The 22,503-nt window shown below is 45.0% G+C and overlaps 1 protein-coding gene across 5 annotated transcripts in view; it reads right to left on the bottom strand.

Annotated features, from left to right (window-relative positions):
* BRWD1 (bromodomain and WD repeat domain containing 1) overlaps nucleotides 1-5,445 on the bottom strand; it is a 614,838-nt gene extending 609,393 nt beyond the window's left edge. Inside the window, exons 1-4 of one of the 5 annotated variants that reach the window (XM_033941455.1) lie at nucleotides 5,257-5,439; nucleotides 5,064-5,122; nucleotides 4,867-4,896; nucleotides 4,625-4,684 (exon numbers count right to left, since the gene is read on the bottom strand). In XM_033941455.1, the coding sequence (XP_033797346.1) occupies nucleotides 4,625-4,684; nucleotides 4,867-4,896; nucleotides 5,064-5,122; nucleotides 5,257-5,368 (261 nt within the window). In that variant the 5' untranslated portion in view covers nucleotides 5,369-5,439. Of the gene's footprint in view, nucleotides 1-4,123; nucleotides 4,227-4,624; nucleotides 4,685-4,866; nucleotides 4,897-5,063; nucleotides 5,123-5,256 lie in introns of those variants that run through there. The other 4 variants (XM_033941457.1, XM_033941458.1, XM_033941459.1 and 1 more) reach the window with 4 other exon arrangements.
* Between the last annotated feature and the right edge of the window lie 17,058 nt (nucleotides 5,446-22,503).

Below are 22,503 nucleotides of genomic sequence, written 5' to 3' on the forward strand. Positions count from 1 at the left end.
GGCAGCAGCCAATTCCACGGCGGTGGTGGCATGGGAGAGGGCAGGAAGGAAGGAAGAAAGAAAGAAAGAAGGTGGAGTGGGGACAGGGAGCCAGAAAAAAAAGCAAAAAATGGGGCACGGAGGAAGGAAGAAAGAAGGAGGGGGGACAGGGAACCAGAAATAAAGCAAAAAATGGGGCACGGAATCAGAGAAAGACAGACAGAGAAAGAAAGAAAAAGTTGGGGGAGGGAATGAAGTCTGGAAGAGAGGAAGCATACAGGAGGCTGAAAGAAGGGAAGAAGTATTGGATGCACAGTCAGAAGAATAAAGTGCAACCAGAGACTGATGAAATTACCAAACAAAGGTAGGAAAATGATTTTATTTTCAATTTAGTGATTGAAATGTGCCAGTTTTGAGAAAGAAAAGATATTGAACTTTAAATGCGAGTGCTGCAGAAAAAATAAGAGTACTTGGATGGCCGCAGAAAAAATAGTTAATGTCTTATTAAAGAAATGACAATTTTGCATGAGGTAAAACTCTTTATAGTTTATATATCTTTCCTTTTAAAAGAAAGTTTTATAAACTATAAAGAGTTTTACCTCATGCAAAATTGTCATTTCTTTAATAAGACATTAACTATTTTTTCTGCGGCCCTCCAAGTACCTACAAATCCAAAATGTGGCCCCGCAAAGGGTTTGAGTTTGAGACCACTGCTCAAGAGCAATCTCCATTGATCACTACCCTTTGTCTCCTTCCACTCAACCAGTTCTTGACACAAAAAGCTCATGAAAATGAAAGAAGAACCCCAAAGGATTCTAGTTTCTGTTATATTAAACTCTCTCAAAAGTAATTTTGTATTTCTGGTCTACCAGCATCTTTTATATTTGCCATAAGTCATTATACATGTAGGAATCTGAACTTAATAGCTAATTAATTGAAGCTCATTTAGGTGGCAGTATTCACAGCACTAAGAAATTGAGACAGTTAAACATGTTTTTTTGAATTACAGTACATGTCTTTGTTTTGTTGAGTTTTTTAAAATTGGGATTTATTAACCACCTATATGAAGAGTTACAGCAGGTATAGCATGACAAAAAACAATTTTGTTAATAGCACAAGAGTAAAATAATCAAATACTTTCTTTGAAGTTTGACTACCACAATGGCATAAAGTCATGAAAATGCATTAAGTTATTAATAGAGGGGTCCTTTAATTAAGGCGCTAAACACGCTAAACACTAATGCGTCCACAGAATATAATGGACACGTTAGCGTTTAGTCCATGCTAATATTTAGCGTGCACTAAATCAGCTAGTGCGCCTTAGTAAAAGGACCCCAGAGTTAACAAAAGTCAAGTCACAGGAGCACCACGAAACCAAAACAGATACTATTTAAGTTGTAGTTTTCAGATGGGGCAGTAAACTCTAGGCAATAAACTGTTTGACAAGGCCTCTCCTCAAGCTGAAGTGGGCTTCAGTAGTAGCATTTACAGCAGAGATTCTAAACACGCAGTACATATACCCCAGGGGGTACGCAATGCTAGCACTGCATATCTCTCAAATTCCTTCTGCCGTCACATATCTCCCACCTTCCTCGTCTTCTCTCACCAGCTTCCCACAGACCAAAAGCAGCAGCTCACTGTGTACTTTTAAACTTCCCTACACAGTTGCCACTAGTGCTGGTTTAGCCAGTGATTCTATCAGGTAGCCTCAGGGTCTTGGCTAGTCCCACCTGCCTGCCTCCGATGATGCAACTTCCTTTCTTGTCAGAGGCAGGCCAGCTTAGCAAAGGCCCTGAGGCTGCCCAATGAAATAGCGGCTAAACACTAGTGACAGCTGGGTAGGGAAGTTAAAAGCACACAGTGAGCTGCCACTAGGGAGAGAAGGAATACTGCTTGACATGGGAGGAGGGATCGGTGCTGCTGGACCTGTAAGAAGAGGAGGGAAAGGAAAGGTACTGCACACTGGAGGTAAGGGTGAGATGGTGCATGGGAAGAGAGCAAGTTAGTTGTGAGTGGGGTTGAGGGGAAAGGAAGGAAAATTGTTGCAGGAGAAGTGAGTGATGTGAGAGAAAGAAATGGTGCATTGAGAGAGACCATGTTAGTTGTGAGTGGGGTTGAGGATAGATTGAGTGGGGGTGGGAAGGAGGGATGTCACACTTGAGGGAAGGAGAGATGTCACACTTGAGGGAAGGGATGAGGAGAAAGAGAAAGCATGCAGAAGGCAGAAAGTGTTGGTTGGGGGGGAAGGAAGGAAAATTGTTGCAGGAGTGAGTGATGTGAGAGGGAGAATTGGTGCATGGAGAGAGAGCATGTTAGGTGTAAGTGGGGTTGAGGACAGATTGAGTGGGGGTGGGAAGGAGAGATGCCACACTTGAGGGAAGGGATGAGAAAGAGAAAGCATGCAGGAGGCAGAAAGTGTTGGTTGGGGGGAAAGGAAGGAAAATTGTTGCAGGAGTGAGTGATGTGAGAGGGAGAATTGGTGCATGGAGAGAGAGCATGTTAGGTGTGAGTGGGGTTGAGGATAGATTGAGTGGGGGTGGGAAGGAGGGATGTCACACTTGAGGGAAGTTGCGAGGAGAAAGAGAAAGCATGCAAGAGGCAGAAAGTGTTGGATAGAGATAGAGATGGATGGAGAGAACAGAAAGTAAAAGTGAAATTTCATACTCAGAGAAAGGGCAGAGAGCGGAAAGATAGACTCATGGAAGGAGAGAGGGAGATATTGGTTGGGAGATGGAATGAGGACGGGAGGAGAGGAAGCATGCAGGAGGAAAAAAGAAATATCGGACTGGTGTAAAGGAAGGATAAATGCTGGGCTAGGAGGAGGGCCAGAAAGGAGGAATGGAGGGGAGATGTTGGACTGCAGGGGCAGAAAGGAAGAAGGGAGAAATGTGGGGGGTGGAGGGAGGAGAGATGACTCAAGGAAGGGAGAGATGCCAGACCAGGGAATGGAAGCACTATAGAAATAATTAGTATTAATAGTAGTAGAGTGAGATGCCAGACTGTGGGAACGGGGGAAAGGAAGGAGAGAGATGCCAGACCACTGTGAGGAGAGAGGGAAGAAGAAAGATGGACTACTTGGGGGAGGGCGAGGGAAGGAGAGAGTTGTCAGACCATGGAAACAGGGAGGGAGGAAAGGAAAGACAGATAGGAAAGGAAGACACAGAAATGTAGATTTTGAGAAGAAAGCAGAAAAATGAAAAAAGTTGAATGTTAAGAAGTTAATGTCAAAGATGGATGCAGCACAGAAAGTGAAGGAGAGAAAAACAGGTCAATGGATAAGAAGGCCCTATACACACAGTTAAGAGCTCAGACAGAAGGAAGTACAACCAGAGACAAAGAAAAGATGATTAGAAAAATAAAATCACCAGACAACAAAGGTAGGGAAAATTATTTTATTTTCAATATAGTGTTGAAATGTTAAGAATTTGCATATACACAGCAGATGCAAACTCTCAAAACGGACACATTTCCACACAGCAGATGCAAACTCTCAAAACTGACATTTCAACACTATATTGAAAATAAAATAATTTTCCCTACCTTTGTTGCCTGTTGATTTTATTTTTCTAATCATCTTTTTCCCAGTCTCTGGTCACTTCCTTCCATCTGAGCTCTTAACTGTGTGTATAGGGCCTTCTTATGAAAAATGAATGGAAGAAATTGCATTACAATTAGTAATGGGGTGTGGGGGTACTCAGTTACAATTATAATGGGGTGTGGGGGTTCTCAGGTACAATTAGTAATGGGGTGGTTGGGGTACTCAGTTAATATTTGTTAGACTTGAAGGTACTTGACTTGAAGAAGTTGAGAAACACTCATTTACAGTCATGCTTAAGAGTGACAAACTATGTATAGCCAGACTAAAAGTTCATCTTAATGCGCTCGAGGTAGGACAGTGATCTCTAGACCCCGAGAAACACACTTCCTGAATTTTTTTTCCACAGACATAAGAGAAAATCTTTAATAAATAGGTCCCTGCATAAGTTGAGAGGGGAAATAACGAGAAATATCTCCGTCTTTACTACCCTGGGTAATCACTGTGAAGATCGTGACCAAAGCCTAAGACAACTATAAGGACAGATAAAAACAGGACTATGCCAGGTCAAAAAAAAAATTGTAAATTGTTTAATCATATCTTATATACCGTTATTCACTAGTTATGTATCCCTTTAGATTGCATGTAGACGCCGAACACCAGAAGTCTCCAAAAGGAAACAATGGATCCGTCCTCCAATCACCAAGAAAGGAAATGAAAAAAAAAAAAAAAAAAAAGGACCATCTTAAGAAAATATAGCCCAATTAGAAGCGCGCTCACAAAAGCAGCAGGAAAGGCTAACAAGAAATCCCTTTCCTGATTGGACCATAGTCATATTAAACACGCCCTACACAGTCTAAAAGCGCAACCCAGACCTCCTCCCTATACGGTGGTATTATACTCTTCTAACAGTTGGTCAAGGAAGCCTTAAAAAAATACAAAAACGACAACGCACCCCGGTACCGTCAAAAACATTGTTGACCATCACTTCCTCCCTAAAAAGCCAGTCTAGGAATACTAAGCCAATCCGGTAAAAGATAAATGTATTTGGGAAGTTAACTTTTTCTGTATTGGAATTGTTATTCTAACATAGAATAAACATTTTCTCACCAACTCGTGATAAGTTCTGTTGTGCTCGTTTCCTTCCCAATCCAATCTTTTGGGCAGAAGCTACATTGTAAAGAAATTAGAATTAAAAACGGTTAGTTTTGTATTTATTCATGGAAGAATGTATAACCCAATAATTCACCTTAGAATAACAGCAGCAGGTACACGTGTTGGGCGGGGTGTGTGGGGGGGGTACAAATAATGATGTCAGGGGAGAGAGGGGACGAGCTGAGCCGCGCACTGACCTGGTAATCCTCCAGCTCCCGCACCAGAACCTGCAACGAAATGACAAAACTCGTCACCGCGGCAAGAAACCAGCACAAAATACTGCAGTTTATAGATAACAGATAAATATATACAGCTCAGCACCCCTCAGGGAAAAGTTATTATAGGAATGGCATTTTCTGTTTTTGTATGTTGATCGAGTCGGGTAAGATCTTACCTCGGCTGATTTCAGACAAGGGCCGGCAGACAGGAACCGAGCGATCAAAAAGTAAAGCTCTGGAATAAAATAAGTGATAGGGACAAGAGTGGGAGGGAAAGAATATTAAAAATGTATCCTCGAGCTGGGAAGGGAATTATTTGGGGTAGGGGGGTATTGTTGTGTCGGTGGGGGTCTCTTAGCCCTTTGTTACCTGATTCTACCAGCGGCAGGGTGCGCGTACTAATCGCCCGCTCGGCCATTATCTGAGGCTGACTAGGTCGGGCTGTTGACTGAGTGCTGGCCACGGCCTTCACATTCCACATACGGATTATGTAGCTCCAATTCTGTCTATTTTTTTTTCGGCCGCCATTTGTGTAAAACGTTTCGTAACCACACGGAGACACTTCCGCCTCCTGGGGGGGAGGAAAGAGAAGTAGTCCCCACCCCTTGAATTATTATTGCAGCACCCGCACCCTAGTTTCAGGGTCGTGCATCGAATCGTGTCTATAAACCGCAGATGAACTAATGAACGTGTTTATTACTTAAATGTATTTGTAACAAGGCAGGCAGGGAGGTGGCATTTGGTTTACTGAGAGTTGGATAAAGGATTGAGGTGCAGGCTCTGCAAGTTACTCCGCGCGGTGATGAGGCTGTAACTTCCTTGTGACGTCGGCGCAGCAGTCCGTCAAGGGGTGTTTAGTAGATGGAAGCAGAATTTGGGGGCTCTAGTAAAGCTGGGAGAAGCGAAGCTGCTTCATGAACGCGAGCCAGGCAACAACAGCTGCTCGCTAGCCCTACCTCAGTGATTGCTGCCTTTAGAGCTAAAAGAGGGGTTCTCTCTTGTGTTCTAGCATCTTATCTAGATTCCTGAATTGCTTTTATCATTTTTATTCTCATTAAGCTTTGGAAAGTGAAGATAAATAAATTATTTCTAATAATGGAAAGCTAATTTGATTACACTTTATTCGATTATGTTGTTTAGAGATTAACGTGATTTTGCTGATCGGTTCAAGTTTTATTCCAAAGGTTTATTAATATTTCTAAGCGATGTATAGTAGTGTACATCAATAAAAGTGGGGGACACGCAGGGCCGGATTTAGATGAAAAGAGGCCCTAGGCTATTCCACTTATGAGGCCCTTTCACCTCCCATTTTTAAGTTTGTAAATTACATGAGAGATAATAAAATACATCATTACTATGATATATATAAATATGTTAAATGTGACACGGATAATAAATTAAAAAAGTCGAGAACACTTATTTGGACATTTATTCTCAGCACCATATATAGTACTTCTAACAATAACTAATCAAACATAACACACAACATTTACAAAGAAACAAAATTCAAATAATGAAAATCTTTGACTGAAAATAAAATACGCAATAAAAATTATCATATTTTCTATCAAATTAAATTAAATATATTCAATTCAGATAAATTTATTTCATAATAATTCATAATGCGAATTATTATGAATTTTAAGTCTTAAACTAAACCAAAAATGGAACTTTATTCAAACAAAATCCAGATCACAAAAAAGAAAATATCAAATTGTATATCATATTAAATTTTATGTTAATAGTTATTTTATTTAAGAACTGATTCAATCCAAGTATACATTTAAAACGAAATAGTAGATTCGAAGAATTTCTTTCTAAACTTTTTCACACAGAATTCTTCTATAAGTCTGTTCGTTTGTATGTTCCAATCTACACCAATCTGCACTTTATTTATGCAAGAACAAACCAGAGCTTAGTAGCATAAGGCACGTCAATATTTGCCATAGCAATCAGTGAACGTATGAACTATACTTTGGTGCAATCTAGTATATACAAACAAACAGACCCAATGAGCCGAACGCGTTGATCTTAACCAATACATTTTTATGTTTGTTTATTAGTCATATGCGTAGAATTTCTCCTTATTTTCGGTTCAGTGTTTTAGTGTTCACTGTTTTTAGAATAGTGTAATTTTAATTTTGCTAACAATTTGAATGTAGGCCCCTCTTGATCTTGAGGCCCTAGGCTGAAGCTTAGTTAGCCTATAGGAAAATCCGGCCCTGGGGACACAAAAAACATACATACACGTTCAAGTTTATCTTTAGGGCTGTTGAGTGAAATAGTCCTATCTGTTGACTTGTTACAGACAGGTTCTTCATCAAATAAACAACTTCTTTAAACACCATTAGAATATCTTAGTTCATACTAATTGTGTAACTGTGGAGTGCTGGAAAAGGGTAAGGGTCCATGGAAAGGTGACGCTAAGACATCATCTTCGTCGGGGAGGAGCACCTTCATTATAATTAACTTTCTTCTTGACAGTCTTTCGAAGGTTATTCTCCATTCCAGTTGACTCTGCAGGAATATAAACGAGCATGGCAAATGGCAAAATGAGATTTTAAGACTTCAGATTTATGTTCCTATTCAACATTTTTGGAAACAATTCCTTGTAATTCTTTCACAGATTAATAATATACCTTATAACTAATTCTGTATTAGGAATGCGCTTGGTAGAAGATCCTGGGTGGATACTTAAGACTTATAAAATACTGATTTCTGCTATGTTATTTTGGCAGCAAGAACTTTAATATATAATGTTAAAACATCCATATTTCTAAGATTCTAGTTTAAGCTTGTTACTGTGTTAACACTGACTTCTAGTATTTGTATTTAATTTTAAAATAATAAAAATTGTTGAAATCCAAATATAATGAATGTTGCTTCTTAGATACAAACTATAGGTGTAATTTCATACTTTGATAGACCAAGGGGAAGGGAGGTCTGTGTGCTGGCTGGCCGGTCCGGGGACAAGATTTATCAACTTTTTTTTTGATCACCACCCAGATTTGGAGATAATGTAGTATCCAGTTAAGTGGGACTTAGCTCCCAGTTTTTTAAATGTATTTATTTATTTCATTTTCTATACCATCCTCCTAAGGGAGCTCAGAATGGTTTACATGAATTTATTCAGCTACTCAATCATTTTTCCATCTGTCCCAGTAGGTTCACAATCTATGGTGTGTTAACAGCAGTTTCCAATGCAATAGGGATGGTATGAACCATAGGGTTACAAAAAACAATGTAGAGAAATGATGTTCCTGAGATGGACTTTATTAATATTAAAATAATATTAAAACTTGGCAAACCACATAAAAACCTCTAGGACGCAATGTGCTGAAAAAGCACAGTTACTTACCGTAACAGGTGTTATCCAGGGACATCAGGCAGCTATTCTCACATATGGGTGACATCATCAACGGAGCCCGGATGCGGACGCCTCACAAGCAGACTTGCTTGAAGAAACTCGAAGTTTCGAGTCGCCCACACCGCGCATGCGCGAATGCCTTCTCGCCCAGGACAGAGCGCGTCTCCTCAGTTCAGATAGCTAGCAGAGAAGCCAACCAGTGGAGGTGGGTTGTGAGAATAGCTGCCTGCTGTCCATGGATAACACCTGTTACGGTAAGTAACTGTGCTTTATCCCAGGATAAGCAGGCAAGTATTCTCACATATGGGTGACCTCCAAGATAACCAAAATGGGATGGTGGGAGTGTTGGCAATTTAGGAGAATAAATTTTGTAATACTGTTTGGCCAAACTATCCATCCTGTCTGGAGAAAGTATCCAGACAATAGTGAGAAGTGAAGGTATGAACCGAGGACCAAGTAGCAGCTCTACAAATTTCCTTAATAGGTGTAATCTGAGGAAAGCTACTGAAGCTGCCATAGCTCTGACTTAATGGGCAGTGACTTTACTGTGAAGGGGTAATCCAGCCTGGGCATAGCAGAAAGAGATACAAGCCGCCATCCAGTTGGAGATGGTATGCTTAGAAATAGGATGTCCCAACTTATTTGGATCGAAGGAAACAAAAAGTTGAGCAGTTCTGTGTGGTTTGGTGCGTTCCAAGTAGAAGGCCAAAGCACGTTTACAGTCCAGAGTATGAAGAGCTGATTCTCCAGGGTGAGAATGAGGCTTTGGAAAAACACTGGAAGTACGATGGATTGGTTGAGATGAAATTCTGAGATCATTTTAGGTAGGAATTTCAGATGAGTCAGTAACTAAAGCTTGCAGCTCACTGACTCATCAAGCAGAAGTGAGGGCAATGAGAAACACCACTTTCCAAGTGAGATACTTCAGATGAGCCATATCAATTGGTTCAAATGGAGGCTTCATGAGTTGAGCAAGGACAACATTGAGGTCCCAAACCACAGGAGGTGGTTTGAGAGGAGGTTTGACATTGAAAGTCCTTTCATGAATCTGGAAACCACTGGATGAGCAGAGAGGGGTTTACCTTTAATAGGCTGATGGAAAGCCGCAATTGCACTGAGAGGGACTCGGATAGATGTAGACTTGAGGCCAGAATTGGATAGGTGCAAAAGATAGTCTAAAACAGAAGATAAGGAGGAATGCTGAGGCTCCATATGATGAGAAAAACACCATGTAGAAAATCTAGTCCATTTTTGGTGATAGCATTGTCTAGTTGTAAGTTTTCTAGAAGCTTCTAAAATGTCTCTTACAGATTGAGAAAACTGAAGAGGGGTTATGTTGAGAGGTACCAGGCTGTCAGGTGTAGAGACTGCAGGTTGGGATGAAGCAGAGATCCTTGACTCTGTGTAAGCAGAGAAGGAAAAACTGGTAGAAGGGATGGTTCCCTGCTGCTGAGTTGAAGTAGAAGGGAGTACCAGGGTTTTCTCAGCCACCGAGGAGCGATTAGAATCATGGAGGCATGATCGTTCTTCAATTTGACCAGAGTCTTGAGAATGAGAGGGAAAGGAGGAAATGCGTAGAGGAACAGATTTGTCCATTCCAGAAGAAAAGCATCTGCCTCGAGGCAGTGAGGAGAGTATATCCTGGAGCAGAACTGAGGCAGTTTATAGTTGTGGGGAACTTCAAAGAGGTCTATCTGTGGCGTTCCACACTGTGAAAAAATGTGGCAAAGAGGCGAGGAATGGAGAGACCATTCGTGAGGTTGCAGTAGACGACTCAAGTTGTCCGCCAACCAATTCTTTGCCCCTTGAATGTAGACAGCTTTGAGGAAGGTGTTGTGGCGGATAGCCCAGTCCCAAACCTCCAGAGCTTCTTGACAAAGGGAGGCAGACCCTGTCCCTCCTTGTTTGTTGACATAATACATGGCAACTTGGTTGTCCGTACGAACGAGGACTACTGTGTCGTGAAGCAGATGTTGAACAGCATGGAAAGCTTTGAGGATCGCTATGAGTTCCAACTGATTGATTTGACACTGACAATCCGTACTGGTCCAGATGCCTTGAGTACGGAGACCATCGAGATGAGCGCCCCAAGCGTAGGTCGAAGAGTCTGTCGTGAGGACCTTCTGATGAGTGTTTAAAAAAGCAAACCTCTGGAAAGATTGGAAGAGAGCATCCACCAACGGAGAGACTTATTCAAGGAAAGAGGTCGCAAACTTGCGTCCATTGAGATGCCAGGGTCCACTGAGGAATTCTGAGGTGAAGTCTGGCAAAGGGAGTCACGTATACTGTGGAGGCCATGTGACCCAGAAGTACCATCATGTGTCTCACTGAGATGGAAGAGCGGGAAGACACTGTGTGACAGTTGAAGAAGAGCTTCCAGACGTTGTTGTGGAAGGAATGCTCTGAGTTGGACAGTGTCCAAAAGAGCTCCAATGAATTGTAGATTCTGAGAGGGCTAAAGTTGAGATATGGGAAAGTTGATTTCGAATCCAAAACTTTGTATGAACCAGGTAGTCTGTTGGGTCGCTACAATAACCCCTTGAGATGTGGAATCTTTGAGCCAGTCGTCTAGGTAGGGGAATACCTGAAGACCATGGTTTCGAAGAGCTACCACTACCACTACCTGGCACTTGGTGAACACTCTGGGAGACGAGGCCAGGCCGAAGGGTAGTACTGTGTATTGAAAATGCAGATTCCCCACCCGAAATCTGAGGTATTAACGGGAGGCCGGATGAATGGGGATATGAGTGTAGGCCTCTTTGAGATCCAGAGAGCATAGCCAGTCGTTCTGCTCGAGAAGGGGATAAAGAGATGCCAGGGACAACATTTGAAACCGGTAAAACCCAGAAAAACAATATGAAGGGAAACCCACGTGGCCGCCTGACAAATCTCAGGCGAGACCACACGAGAGTCAGCCCACAAGAACGCCCTTCCTTTGGGAGAGTGAGCCCTACGCCAAGGGGAGGCTGCTTCCCCGCCGCCACATAGGCCACGGAAATGCCCGCATGCAACCAACGTGAGAAGGTAGTCTCGAAAGCAGGCCGACTCCGGCGGGCGGGTACTCCAAGAACTGGGGAGAAGACCAAGGTCTGTGACTTTGGGGAAAAAATCTCACTCAGATGCTGTTCCTGAGTCTGGCATCAAACACCTGCATTCCAAGTATGGGGACTTTTGGCACAGTGCTGTTGTGGATGCAGAATGTGACTTTTCACTGGGCTTTATTCGGCTCCTCTGGAAAGCGTATTCTTCAGACTCGGCTCATGGGCGCATCTGGTCTTTCTCAGCCGGTTGTGATGGCAGAGATTCCTGTTCAGGAGCCCTCTCATCTGGCTGTGGTAGAACTCAATTGCATTGATAGCCATACAGATATTATGCCTCTTCTGTCTCCTGATACTGCTTCTATTTTGAATCCAACTGATACCCTTGCTGAGATTAGTCACATCAGGTGCCGAGAGTCCGGATTTGGGTGATGACCCATCTGCAGACTCTCTAAGCATGGTTCTGTCCACCATTTTATTACTGATGATCTGAAACAACTCAAATTGGATTCTCTACCTTCCACATCTCACTGTTCGGTCATGGACCATTTTAATATGCTGTCTTTTTTCCATCTCACCTGCAGCTTCTTGGTCTGTTTACAGAACAATGGGATACCCCAGAAAGCTCTTTCCACCCCCATGACCCTCCCTAGTGATAGGGTAGTGGTGCTTAAAGATTCTCAGGATCGCAGAGTGGGCATTATATTGAAAAAGCTTAAGTGGCTTCTTCAGGTATCAAACCGGTGGCGGCCACCTCCTTTGCAATGCGTGCCTGTCACATGAGGTTGCTTAGTGTGTCCTCTGCGGAGGTGCAGGCCTGTTTCCCACTGGTGATGGACGGTGTGGGGTATGTGGCGGATACCCTTTATGATCTCATTCAAGTTCTTAGTAAAGTCTCAGATTATGCGGTGTCACTGGACTCTTGGGATCCATCATTGGGCTGGGGACACTGCCTCCAAGGCCACTTTGAGCAAACTTCAAGGGTCAGCTTCTTTTTGGCAAAGGTCTGGATGACTTCATCACCAGTATTGCAGATCGCCGCCCTAAGTCTCTCCCTTTGAACAAGTCTCGCCAGACTCCAGGAGGGAACCATAGTAATTTTCATCCATCCTGCAGCTTTAGTCGGGGATATTCCTCCCAAAGATATTCCCAAGGCTACCACCCTTGTTACAATTCTAATTCCAGACATCTTTAGGCCTCCGGATCCTGGGTAGCTACTGCTTCTAAAGCCCCAGTGACACCAGAGGTCAGGCAGGGCTTCCTCTTTTCGGGGACTTTCTCGGTTTTACCAGGAGTGGACTTGCATTTCCTTGGCTCAATGGGTGCTAGACATCATTCAGGAGGGGCACAAGATAAATCCGGAGGCAGGCAAAAGAAATCTGTTTCTAGACTCTCTGGCAGGTTAAGCCAGAGGAGTCCAAGGTTCGTGATACCCTGCAGCATTTCGTAGATATCAGAGCAATAGAACCCATTCCAGAACATGAATTGGACTTCGGCAGATACTACTTAAACTTAATCATGCCAAAGAAAGGCTCCGATGACTGGAGACTCATTCTGGATCTTAAGTTTGTCAATCGCTTCTTGCACAGTGTGCACAGTCATAGTTGCTATCTCTCTCAGAGAGTTTCTGACATCCTTGGATCTCATGGAGGCTTACCTCTATATTCCAACCTACCTGGAACATCGCAGGTTTTTGCATTTTCATGTTCTGCAACAGCATTTCCAGTTGGCAGCTCTTCCCTTTGGGCTCGCAACAGCGCCCCCACACTTCCACCAAGGTGATGGTTGTTATGACTTTTCTCCATCAGCAGGGTGTTCAGGTCCATCCTTACTAATGAATATGCATGAGAGAGATTTGCATATAATTGAAGTGAGAGGCATGCAAATCTGCTCCATGCATATTCATTAGGGCTATCTTGAAATCCTGATTGGCCTGGTGGTCCTACAGGACAGGGTTGGGAACCACTGTGTTAGAACACTAGATGGACTTTGGAGCTTCAGGAAGGCCATGAAAACCTTCTTCACAAACCCAGCACCTTAAGGACATGCACCCAGAAAAGCCAGTCAATGCACCTACACCACCTACTCGCTCTAGTTGCTGCTTAGTGTAATAAGTTTTATTGTCATGTCTATATTGTAAATTGTCATCTTTGTCCTATATCAATCATATTGTACTTTGTAACCCATTCTGGGCTCCTTTGGGAGAACGGGCTAAAAAATTGAGCAAATAAATAAATTGGGATGCAGTAGTTGGGCATTCTGCTGAGAGAAGAGAAAGATGATCCCTTAAGGGACTTGGGAGAGAATCTAGAAGATCCAGGAGTAGTGGTTACCCTATCTGTCTGGGCCACAAGGGTGCAATGAGTATGAGTTGAGCCTTGTCTGCAGTAACCTTGTAAAGAACTCTGGAAATGTGAAAAAATGGTGGGAAAGCATAGCGAAGATTGTGCCCCCAAGGAATGGCAAATGCATCTCTTGCTCTTGCTCGTGGAGCTGGACATAGGAAGCAAAAACAGGCTGTATTGAGCATTAATCTGAGAAGTGAAGAGATCCACCTGGGGAGTTCCCCCATTGTTGGAAAATGTCATGTAGGATAGTAGGATTTAGGGTCCATTCGTGAGGATCGAGTTTCTTGCTGAGGGAGTCTGCCAGGACATTGGGTTCCCCTGGAATATAGACTGCATGAAGGTCCACTTAACAGAGAGCATAGTTTCATAGACTTAAGCTTCCCTGCAGAGTTGGAGGGATTCTGAGCCTCCCTGCTTGTTGACATAAAACCTAGCCACTTGGTTGTCTGTTAGAATGAGAATGTTTCTTTTGGAAACCCAGAGAAAGGCCGGAAGAGCCTAAGAAATTGCTCAGAGTTCTAAGTGATTGATATGCAGGGTCTTTTCATTTTTGACCACAGACCCTGAGTTTTGAAGCTTTTGAAGTGCGTGAGTATGTACCCCCCTCATTTGAAAGCATTGGTTATGGTAATTAGCAGAGGTGGACATTAGAACAGACATCCTTTTTGCAGAAAGATAGAATGCATCTACCACAGGAGAGAATCTTTGAACTTGGAAGGCAGAGTAATCAGCTTTGAAAGTGGATTTAGGCATTATAGCTTCAGGTGCTACTGTAGGGGACACATGTAGAGTCTGGCATGAGGCACCAGTAAAACAATGCTGCCATGTGGCCTAGAACAGTGTTCTTCAACCTTTTTACACCCGTGGACCGGCAGAAATAAAATAATTATTTTGTGGACCGGCAAACTATTAGGACTAAAATTTAAAAACCCCGTTTATGCCCCATCTCCGCAAGCTCGATCCCAACAAACCATCTGATCCCATCTGCACAAGCCGCAATTATGATTTTATATTGAATGTATTTTATTAAAGTATAAAAAGAAACAATATTCTGAACAATTGTGATTTTATAAATACAAATATACAGAGCACGGACCAACAAAACCCCTGTCTCCCCTCCCCTTCACATATATCCCCTCTACTATTAAGAAAACTGAACAAGCCAAGTTCATAGAAATATCATGCTAACAGAATACTGCAGTCCCCAGTTATGTCTCTAGCAGGATATATATTTCAAATCTGATATATTCTAATCACAAAATAGAAATAAAATTATTTGTTTCTACCTTTTGTTGTTTCTGGTTTCTGCTTTCATCTTCTTTTCACTCTCTTCCTTCCAGCGTCTGCCCTGTCTCTTCAATCCAGCATCTCCCCCTTCCATATGGTATTTGTCTTCTTTCTATGCCCCTCTCCCCTTTCCATCCAGCCTATGCCCCTCTCTCCTTTTTACACGATTCACTCCAGCTTCACTGCTCTCTTCATTTTTATATCTCTTACACCAGATCTAGCATCTTTGTCCCTCTCAATTTCTCTGCTGACCCCCCTTCCCATCTCATTCCTATCTCTCCCCTTCCCCTCCTCTAATCTCCCTGCAAGCTGTTTCCTTCCTTTTTTCTTCTCCCTTCCCTCCTCCCCCTGTCCAGCAGTAACTCTCTTCCCTTTCCTTCCTCCCCTCCCAGCAGCATCTCTCCTTCTCCCTATCCAGGTCCAGTAGCAGCTGTCCCTTTTTCCCCCCTTACCCAGCAGCTTCCCAGACTCTTTTCCCTCCTCCCCTCCCTGCAGCATCTCTCCTCCCTCTCCAGGTCCAGTAGCAGCTGTCCCTTTCCCCCCCTTACCCAGCAGCTTCCCAGACTCCTTTCCCTCCTCCCCTCCCAGCAGCATCTCTCCTTCTCCCTCTCCAGGTCCAGTAGCAGCTGTCCCTTTTTTTCACCATGCCCAGCAGCTTCCCAGACTCCTTTTCCTCCTCCCCTCCCAGCAGCATCTCTCCTTCTCCCTCTCCAGGTCCAGTAGCAGCTGTCCCTTTTTCCCCCTTACCCAGCAGCTTCCCAGACTCCTTTCCCTCCTCCCCTCCCAGCAGCATCTCTCCTTCTCCCTCTCCAGGTCCAGTAGCAGCTGTCCCTTTTTCCCCCTTACCCAGCAGCTTCCCAGACTCCTTTCCCAGCAGCATCTCTCCTTCTCCCTCTCCAGGTCCAGTAGCAGCTGTTCCTTTTTTTTTTCACCATGCCCAGCAGCTTCCCAGACTCCTTTCCCTCCTCCCCTCCCAGCAACTCTCCTTACTTGCCAGCGCTGCGATTCAGTAAGGCAGCCTCGGGTCCTTTGTTGGGTCGCACCGCCTCTGAGGAGAGCGGAAGTTGCATCATCAGAGGTGGCCCGACTCAGCAAAAGCTCCAAGGATTCCTTCTTCAATCGCTGCGTTTGTAAGGAGAGCCGCTGGGAGGGGAGAAAGCTCAGTGTGAGGCTCCCTATTATCTCTCCGGCCCTGCGCGAAGGATAGCTCCTTGATCTTGCCGGTCCTGCGCGGACTGGCAGGAAAATGAAGAAGTTATCTCGTCAGTCCTGCGTGGACCGGCAGGAATTTTCTGCGGACCGACACCGGTCCGCGGACCGGCAGGTTGAAGAACTGTGGCCTAGAAGGCATAGTATAGTTCAAGCTCTTAGGGAAGAAGATTGCCGTACTTGGTCTGCGAGCATGATTATGGACCGATGTCTTTCCTGAGAAAGATGAGCCCTTGCAGATATTGTGTTTTAGAAAGTGCTCTAATGAACATGAGGGAATGAACTGGAGATAGGAATGTGCTGAAGAACACAGAGCACGGTGGTGGTTCCAAACGTGCAGTCAAATATTTCAGCATGGAGCTGGAGAGCACCATAAGGCTGAAACTGAGCCCCCAGGAGCCTTCCCAGAAACATTCACTGCCAACAGTGGCTTCTCAGTACGAGACGCACCTCTAAAATTGCCAGATGGAGAGGGAATATTGTCTCTCTGGCTATGCTTCTCTCCGTGTACTGCCACAAATGCCAGTTTTTTTCTTTTCTGCCAGCATTGATGACACAGCTTCCCTCCCCCGGCAGTACTAAGACAGGGTCCTGGGGGAGGGAGCAAATGTCAAAGTATGCTGCCTCAACACCATCACAATGGAGACACCATGTGCTCCATGGACAAGCAGTCCAGCCACACTTTGGTGATGTCATCTAACGTTCCCAATTTAGAATTGCTCTCCCAGAGCTCAGGTGAGGCTTTTGGGAGCCTCATCTGAGCATGTGCTGGCCTTCTCTAATCCAGTTAGTTCATCCACCCTTCCCCATGGCCGGATCACAAAAATGCTCTCCAAAATCAATAAAAGAAAACTAACGAAAAGAAAGAACAGAAAAGAATGAGAGTTAGAATGCAGTAAAACCGGGTTTAAAAAAAAAATGCCAGACTGCAAGAAAAGATGAGCTCCATGGACCTTCCTGAGCTGTAAGTCCGTTGCCTGGGGGAAGGCTCACCTCATGGCTGCTTGCCCTCAGTGCCTCAGGATGTCCCCGAGTGCCCACAAAAAAGACTGCATACCCTACAGAAGCAGGCAAAAGACCCGAGGAAAAAAAAAAAAGTAAAATCAGAAGAAGTGGGGAACTACGCTACCAGCAGCAATTTCCCCCTGCGGGGACCAAACAATGCCAGAACACCCGGAATGGATGAGGCCCTACCCGGGAAAAAGATCCACAACCTCGGCAACTCAGGCTTACTTGCAGCCCGAGGAAACCCAGCAAATGCTGAGATTGCTCCTAACACTGACTGGCACTGCACAGGCTCCCCCAATGGCCAATCAGCTGATCGAGCAGACATTGGGGGTACCGAGCAGACTGCTCCTAACACTGACTAGCACTGCACAGGCTCCCCCAATGGCCAATCAGCTGATCGAGCAGACATTGGGGGTACACAGACTGTTCCGAAGCACCACAGCAAGCCCATGCCAAAGCAGTACGGCGCCATGCTGCCTGAAGCTCGAATGGAACTCCTGCCTCAATCTCATCACAAGATGATGTCAGTGTGTCAGGCTCCGCCCCCTTAAAAGCACAGCACCAAGAAATTGGTATAGCACAGCAAGCAGCCTGCAGCTACCCCAGCATAACCTCAAACTATGTCCTCATAAAGAGCCAGGATGCCAGATCTCACAAAAGGACATCACAGCCAGAGATCTACATCCAACAAAGAAAAAAAAAAGACAGCGATATCAGACATCACCCTCCTCCTCATCAGCTGCAGAGGATCGACAGATCATGGGGCCAGGAGCAGAGGCAAACCTCGCTGCTCGGAGGATCACATGCATCCGACGCAGCTCCCAATATCTAGCTGCACTAACCAACCACCACTACTGAAAATGGACAACTGTTCAACCTCTTCAACAAATTCATCCCGGGCTGTGATAGATTCGCGTTGCCTTCACAATCTACCAGGCCGATCAGCCTTCCTCTCCCCGACGTCAATTCTGCCATTGGAGAAGTTCTGGACCAGCCAATTGCTGCCTGGCTGGTCCCAAACTTCCTGTCCAACGGCAGAATTGACATCGGGGAGAGGAATGCTGGTCGGCCCGACGCAGGGAGAGCTTGGTGCGGCTTGGGGGCCTGTTCCCCGATGGCGGCGGCAGTGGCTTGGGGTAGGGCAGGAAGAAAGAAAGGGGGCATGAAGAGAGAAAAAAAAGAAAGGGAGGCAGGGAGAAAGGGCAGGGAGAGAGGAAGAAAAAGTTGGGGGAGGGAATGAGGTTTGGAGGAGAGGACGCATACAGGCTGAAAGGGAAGAAAGATTGGATGCAGTCAGAAAAAGAAAGTGCAACCAGACTCATGAAATCACCAGACAACAAAAGTAAGAAAAATGATTTTATTTTCAATTTAGTGATCAAAATGTGTCCATTTTGAGAATTTATATCTGCTCTCTATATTTTGCACTATGGCCCTGTTATTAAACCGCAATAGCAGTTTATAGCACAGGGAACCTATGAGTGTTGAGAGCAGCGTGGGGCATTCAGCGCAGCCCCCTGCACTAAAAACTGCTATAGCGGTTTAGTAAATATATGTCTATTTTTGTATGGTTGTTACTGAGGTGACAGTGCATAGAGTCATAAGCCTTGACCTCTTTGAAAAAACCCCGGAATATAAATAATTAACATTTTCTCTGCATAGTGTGTGTTGTGTTTTTTAAAATTTTATTGTTGGTAGAACATTTTGACTTGGTCATTTTAAAAGTAGCTCGCAAGCCCAAAAAGTGTGGGCATTCTTGCTCTAGACCCTCTCTCCAGATGGCCTTGAAAAAGCCCCAGCATCAAGACGGTATAGCACCAACCAGTATCATCAACACAACACCACTGTAAGGCGATACGACATCCAGACAAGAAGGCTGTCCTATCGACAGAAAGCACAACCCTACAACCTCCCTTACCATAATAGGCAGCACTAGAGGGAGCGAAAACAACAAAAGCCAACTACTTCCACCACCGCAAAAGCTGGTCGCTGTGTTCCACAAAGCCTAGAAAAATATAACTGCGGAAAAATGGGTGCTGCAAATCACAAGAAAGGGATACCACATCAGATTCCACATATTCCCGCCACCCAACCCACCAAAAGGAAATTCCAGGAAACCAGTCAGAGCTCATCCTCAAAGAAATCAAAGCTCTCCTCCAAGCAAGAGCAAAAGAGCCAGTTCCTTAGACACAACACAATCAAGGGTTCTACTCCCACTACTTTCTCATCCCCAAGAAGATGGGAGGTCTCAGACCCATCCCTAGATCTACGTGGCCTAAACAAGTATGTCGTCTAGGAGAAATTTTGCTTGCACGCCTTAGGAATAATCCTCCCATTAATTCAAAAAGACAACTGACTGGCTTCACTGGCCCTTCAAGACGCGTACTCACAAGTCCCTTAGCATCCCCCTCCCAAAGAAAGCTCCTGTGGTTCCGGACCCTAGCTCAGCACTTCCAGTACCAGGTCCTACCCTCTGGACTCTTTTCGGCACAGAGAGTCTTCAAAAAAATGTGTTGCTGTGGCAGCAGCCCACCTCCACAAGAGCGCAATATGAATCTTCCCTTACGACTGGCTGCAGGTGGGTCCAGCAGCCCAGGAGACAGCAACAGCAGTCAAAGCAATGATATTACCCTGCAATCCCTAGGGTTCCTCGTAAAAACCAAAAAATCAAAAATTACAGCAATCTCAATCGCTAAACTTCATCGGGGCAGGGATCTGCACATCCCTGAATACAGCTTTTCTACCCCACGCAAGGGGGGCAAAGCAATACAAAAATGGATTTGGCACATATCAGACACATACAGTCACAGTAAGGGCATTACTATGTTTCCTGGGCCATCAAGCAGCCTCAATGAACATTGTTCATGCAGCAACCTCAAGTGGTGGACACACCAGCAGAATCTGTACAAGGGCAAGCCCTTCCAGCAGCCCCAATACCAACTTACACTCACCAGGGATGGCTCAAAGCAGGGGTGGGGAGCCCATCTCCTCCATATGAGGACCAAGGGCCCCTGGGCACCATCCGAGGCCAAACAGCGCATCAATCTGCTGGAACTCAGGGCAATCAGGAATGCCCTACAAGCCTTTGCCCCCTGATAGCCAGGTGGCAATGTTCTATATCAACAAGCAGGGAGGCATAGGCTCCCTCCCCCTCTGCAGGGAGGCCCACAAAATCTGGTCCTATGCCTTGTCGCTCAACACTCTCATCCATGCCAACTACCTCCCGGGCCTCAACACCACCCTGGCGGACAGCCCCAGCAGAAAGGTGGTCCCCCACGTATGGTCCCTCCACTAGGAGGTAACCCAGGATCTTTTTTCACAAGTTTGGCGTCCCAATGGAACTCTTTGCAGCAGAGGAGAACAAGAAGTGCCCCCAATGCTGCTCCAAAAAGACCAGCACAATACAGCCCAACCAAGGATGCTTTAACCATACACTGGTGGAAACGCCTGCTCTACGTTTCTACCCCCCCCTCCCCCCATCCACAGAACAGTCCAGATCAGACAGGAAGCAGCCATATTGATCTTCATTGCACCCTACTGGGCAAGGCAAGTGTGGTTCCCCTTCCTATGACAGTCAACACAGCCGCTAATCAGGCTACCACTGTGATCGGACCTCATCACCTAGGATTGGAGACAAACCTTACACCCAGATTGAAAACTCTAGCACTGACAGTGTGGATGTTGAAAGGCTAATTCAGGAACCCTTTTCATATGTCGACAGGGGTGACCGAGATATTGCCAGCAACCAGATGCCTATCAGCCAGAAAATCATATGGGCTCAAGTGGAAAGATTCCACATCTGATGTGTCTCAGAGGGAGAAGACCCACTCGCCTGCCAAGTCCCAGCAGTACGCCAATACTTACTCAATTATCGACGGCAGGCCTCAGAGCATCCTCCAGAAGGGTCCATTTGAGTGCCATGTCAGCCTTCCACAACCGCATCGAGGAAAGGACCCTAGCTTCACATCCACTAGCGTCCAAGTTCATGAAAGAGCTAGCAAACCTGCACCCCCCGGTATGCCGCCCACCACCTGCATAGGACCATGGCATCTTCCTTTGGAGGACGCGCCAAACAAATTTCTCACCTGGAAAAGGTTTTTCTCATTGCCATCACATCGGCAAGACGCATCAGCGAGCTACAGGCTCTGGTTACGTACCCACCATACATACAGGTCCTCCATGACCACACAGTATGGAGAACTCACCCAAAGTTCCTACCAAAGGTAGTCTCGCCTTTCTACATAAACCAATCAATAGTGTTCCCCTCCTTCTTTCCGGGACTACATGCCAACAGCACAGAACTCCATCATACCTTGGACTGCACCCATGCCCTTTGCCTATATATTCAACAAACACAGCTCTGGCAAAAAGCAGTACAACTATTCGTCTCCTTTGACTACAATAATTCAGGAACACCAGTGGGGAAACGCACCATATCCAACTGGATCTCAAAACTGCATTGCCTCCTGCTATGAGCAAGAGGGATTTGTCCCTAGAAGGAAAAGCCATAGCACACCAACTAAGAGCTATGGCTGCAACACTGGCAAACCTCAGCAACACGGCATTTTCAGGACATTTGCAGAGCAGCCACCCCACACACCTTCACCAGACATTATTGCCTGGATCGCCCACTACAGACCTCAACATACTATGAACGGCAGCCAAGCCCTACACAGAGGATGGTTAGACACTGAGAACAAATGACAGTACCAGGACTAGCTAAATATGACAGTCTGAATCAGATAGATGAGATTGTCAAAGTTTATACTCTGCCATGTTGACAGTTAAAACAACAACAAAAAAAACAAACTAAAAAACAACTTGTTACGCAAATACCATGTTGGTGATATACTCAATTGTGTTCTCTGACTACATAGGGAGAACTAGATCTGTTATAAAAATATATGCCCTACCATGTTTGTAAATTAAAAAAAAAAAAAAAAAGTTGGTGGTCAAGTTCTAAAGACCAAATAAGTTCCTAACGGTTACAAAACATAGCCATTGACTGGTCTCATTAAAGGAGTTTTTCTCTTTATCATCAACACAATCTGCAATCTCACCGTACCACAGGAGCCCCATCTTGTTCACCCTCTGAACCCTGCAGCTGGAGAGTCACCAAAGTGTGGCTGACTTAGACTACTTGTCCATGGATAAAGCAGTTACTTACCTGTAACAGGAGTTCTCCATGGACAGCAGGATAAGTCAACCACACAGACCCTCCCTCCTCCCCTACGGGCGACACTGCAAACTCAAACTAGGGGAATCGCTGGATTAGAGAAGGCCAGCACAGGTATATATAGGGCTACCTGCACATGCTCAGATTAGGCTCCCAAAAGCCTCACCTGAGCTCTGGGAGAGCAAT

This window comes from Geotrypetes seraphini, chromosome 4, assembly GCF_902459505.1.
Source record: "Geotrypetes seraphini chromosome 4, aGeoSer1.1, whole genome shotgun sequence".
NCBI classification, from domain to species: Eukaryota; Metazoa; Chordata; class Amphibia; order Gymnophiona; family Dermophiidae; genus Geotrypetes; species Geotrypetes seraphini.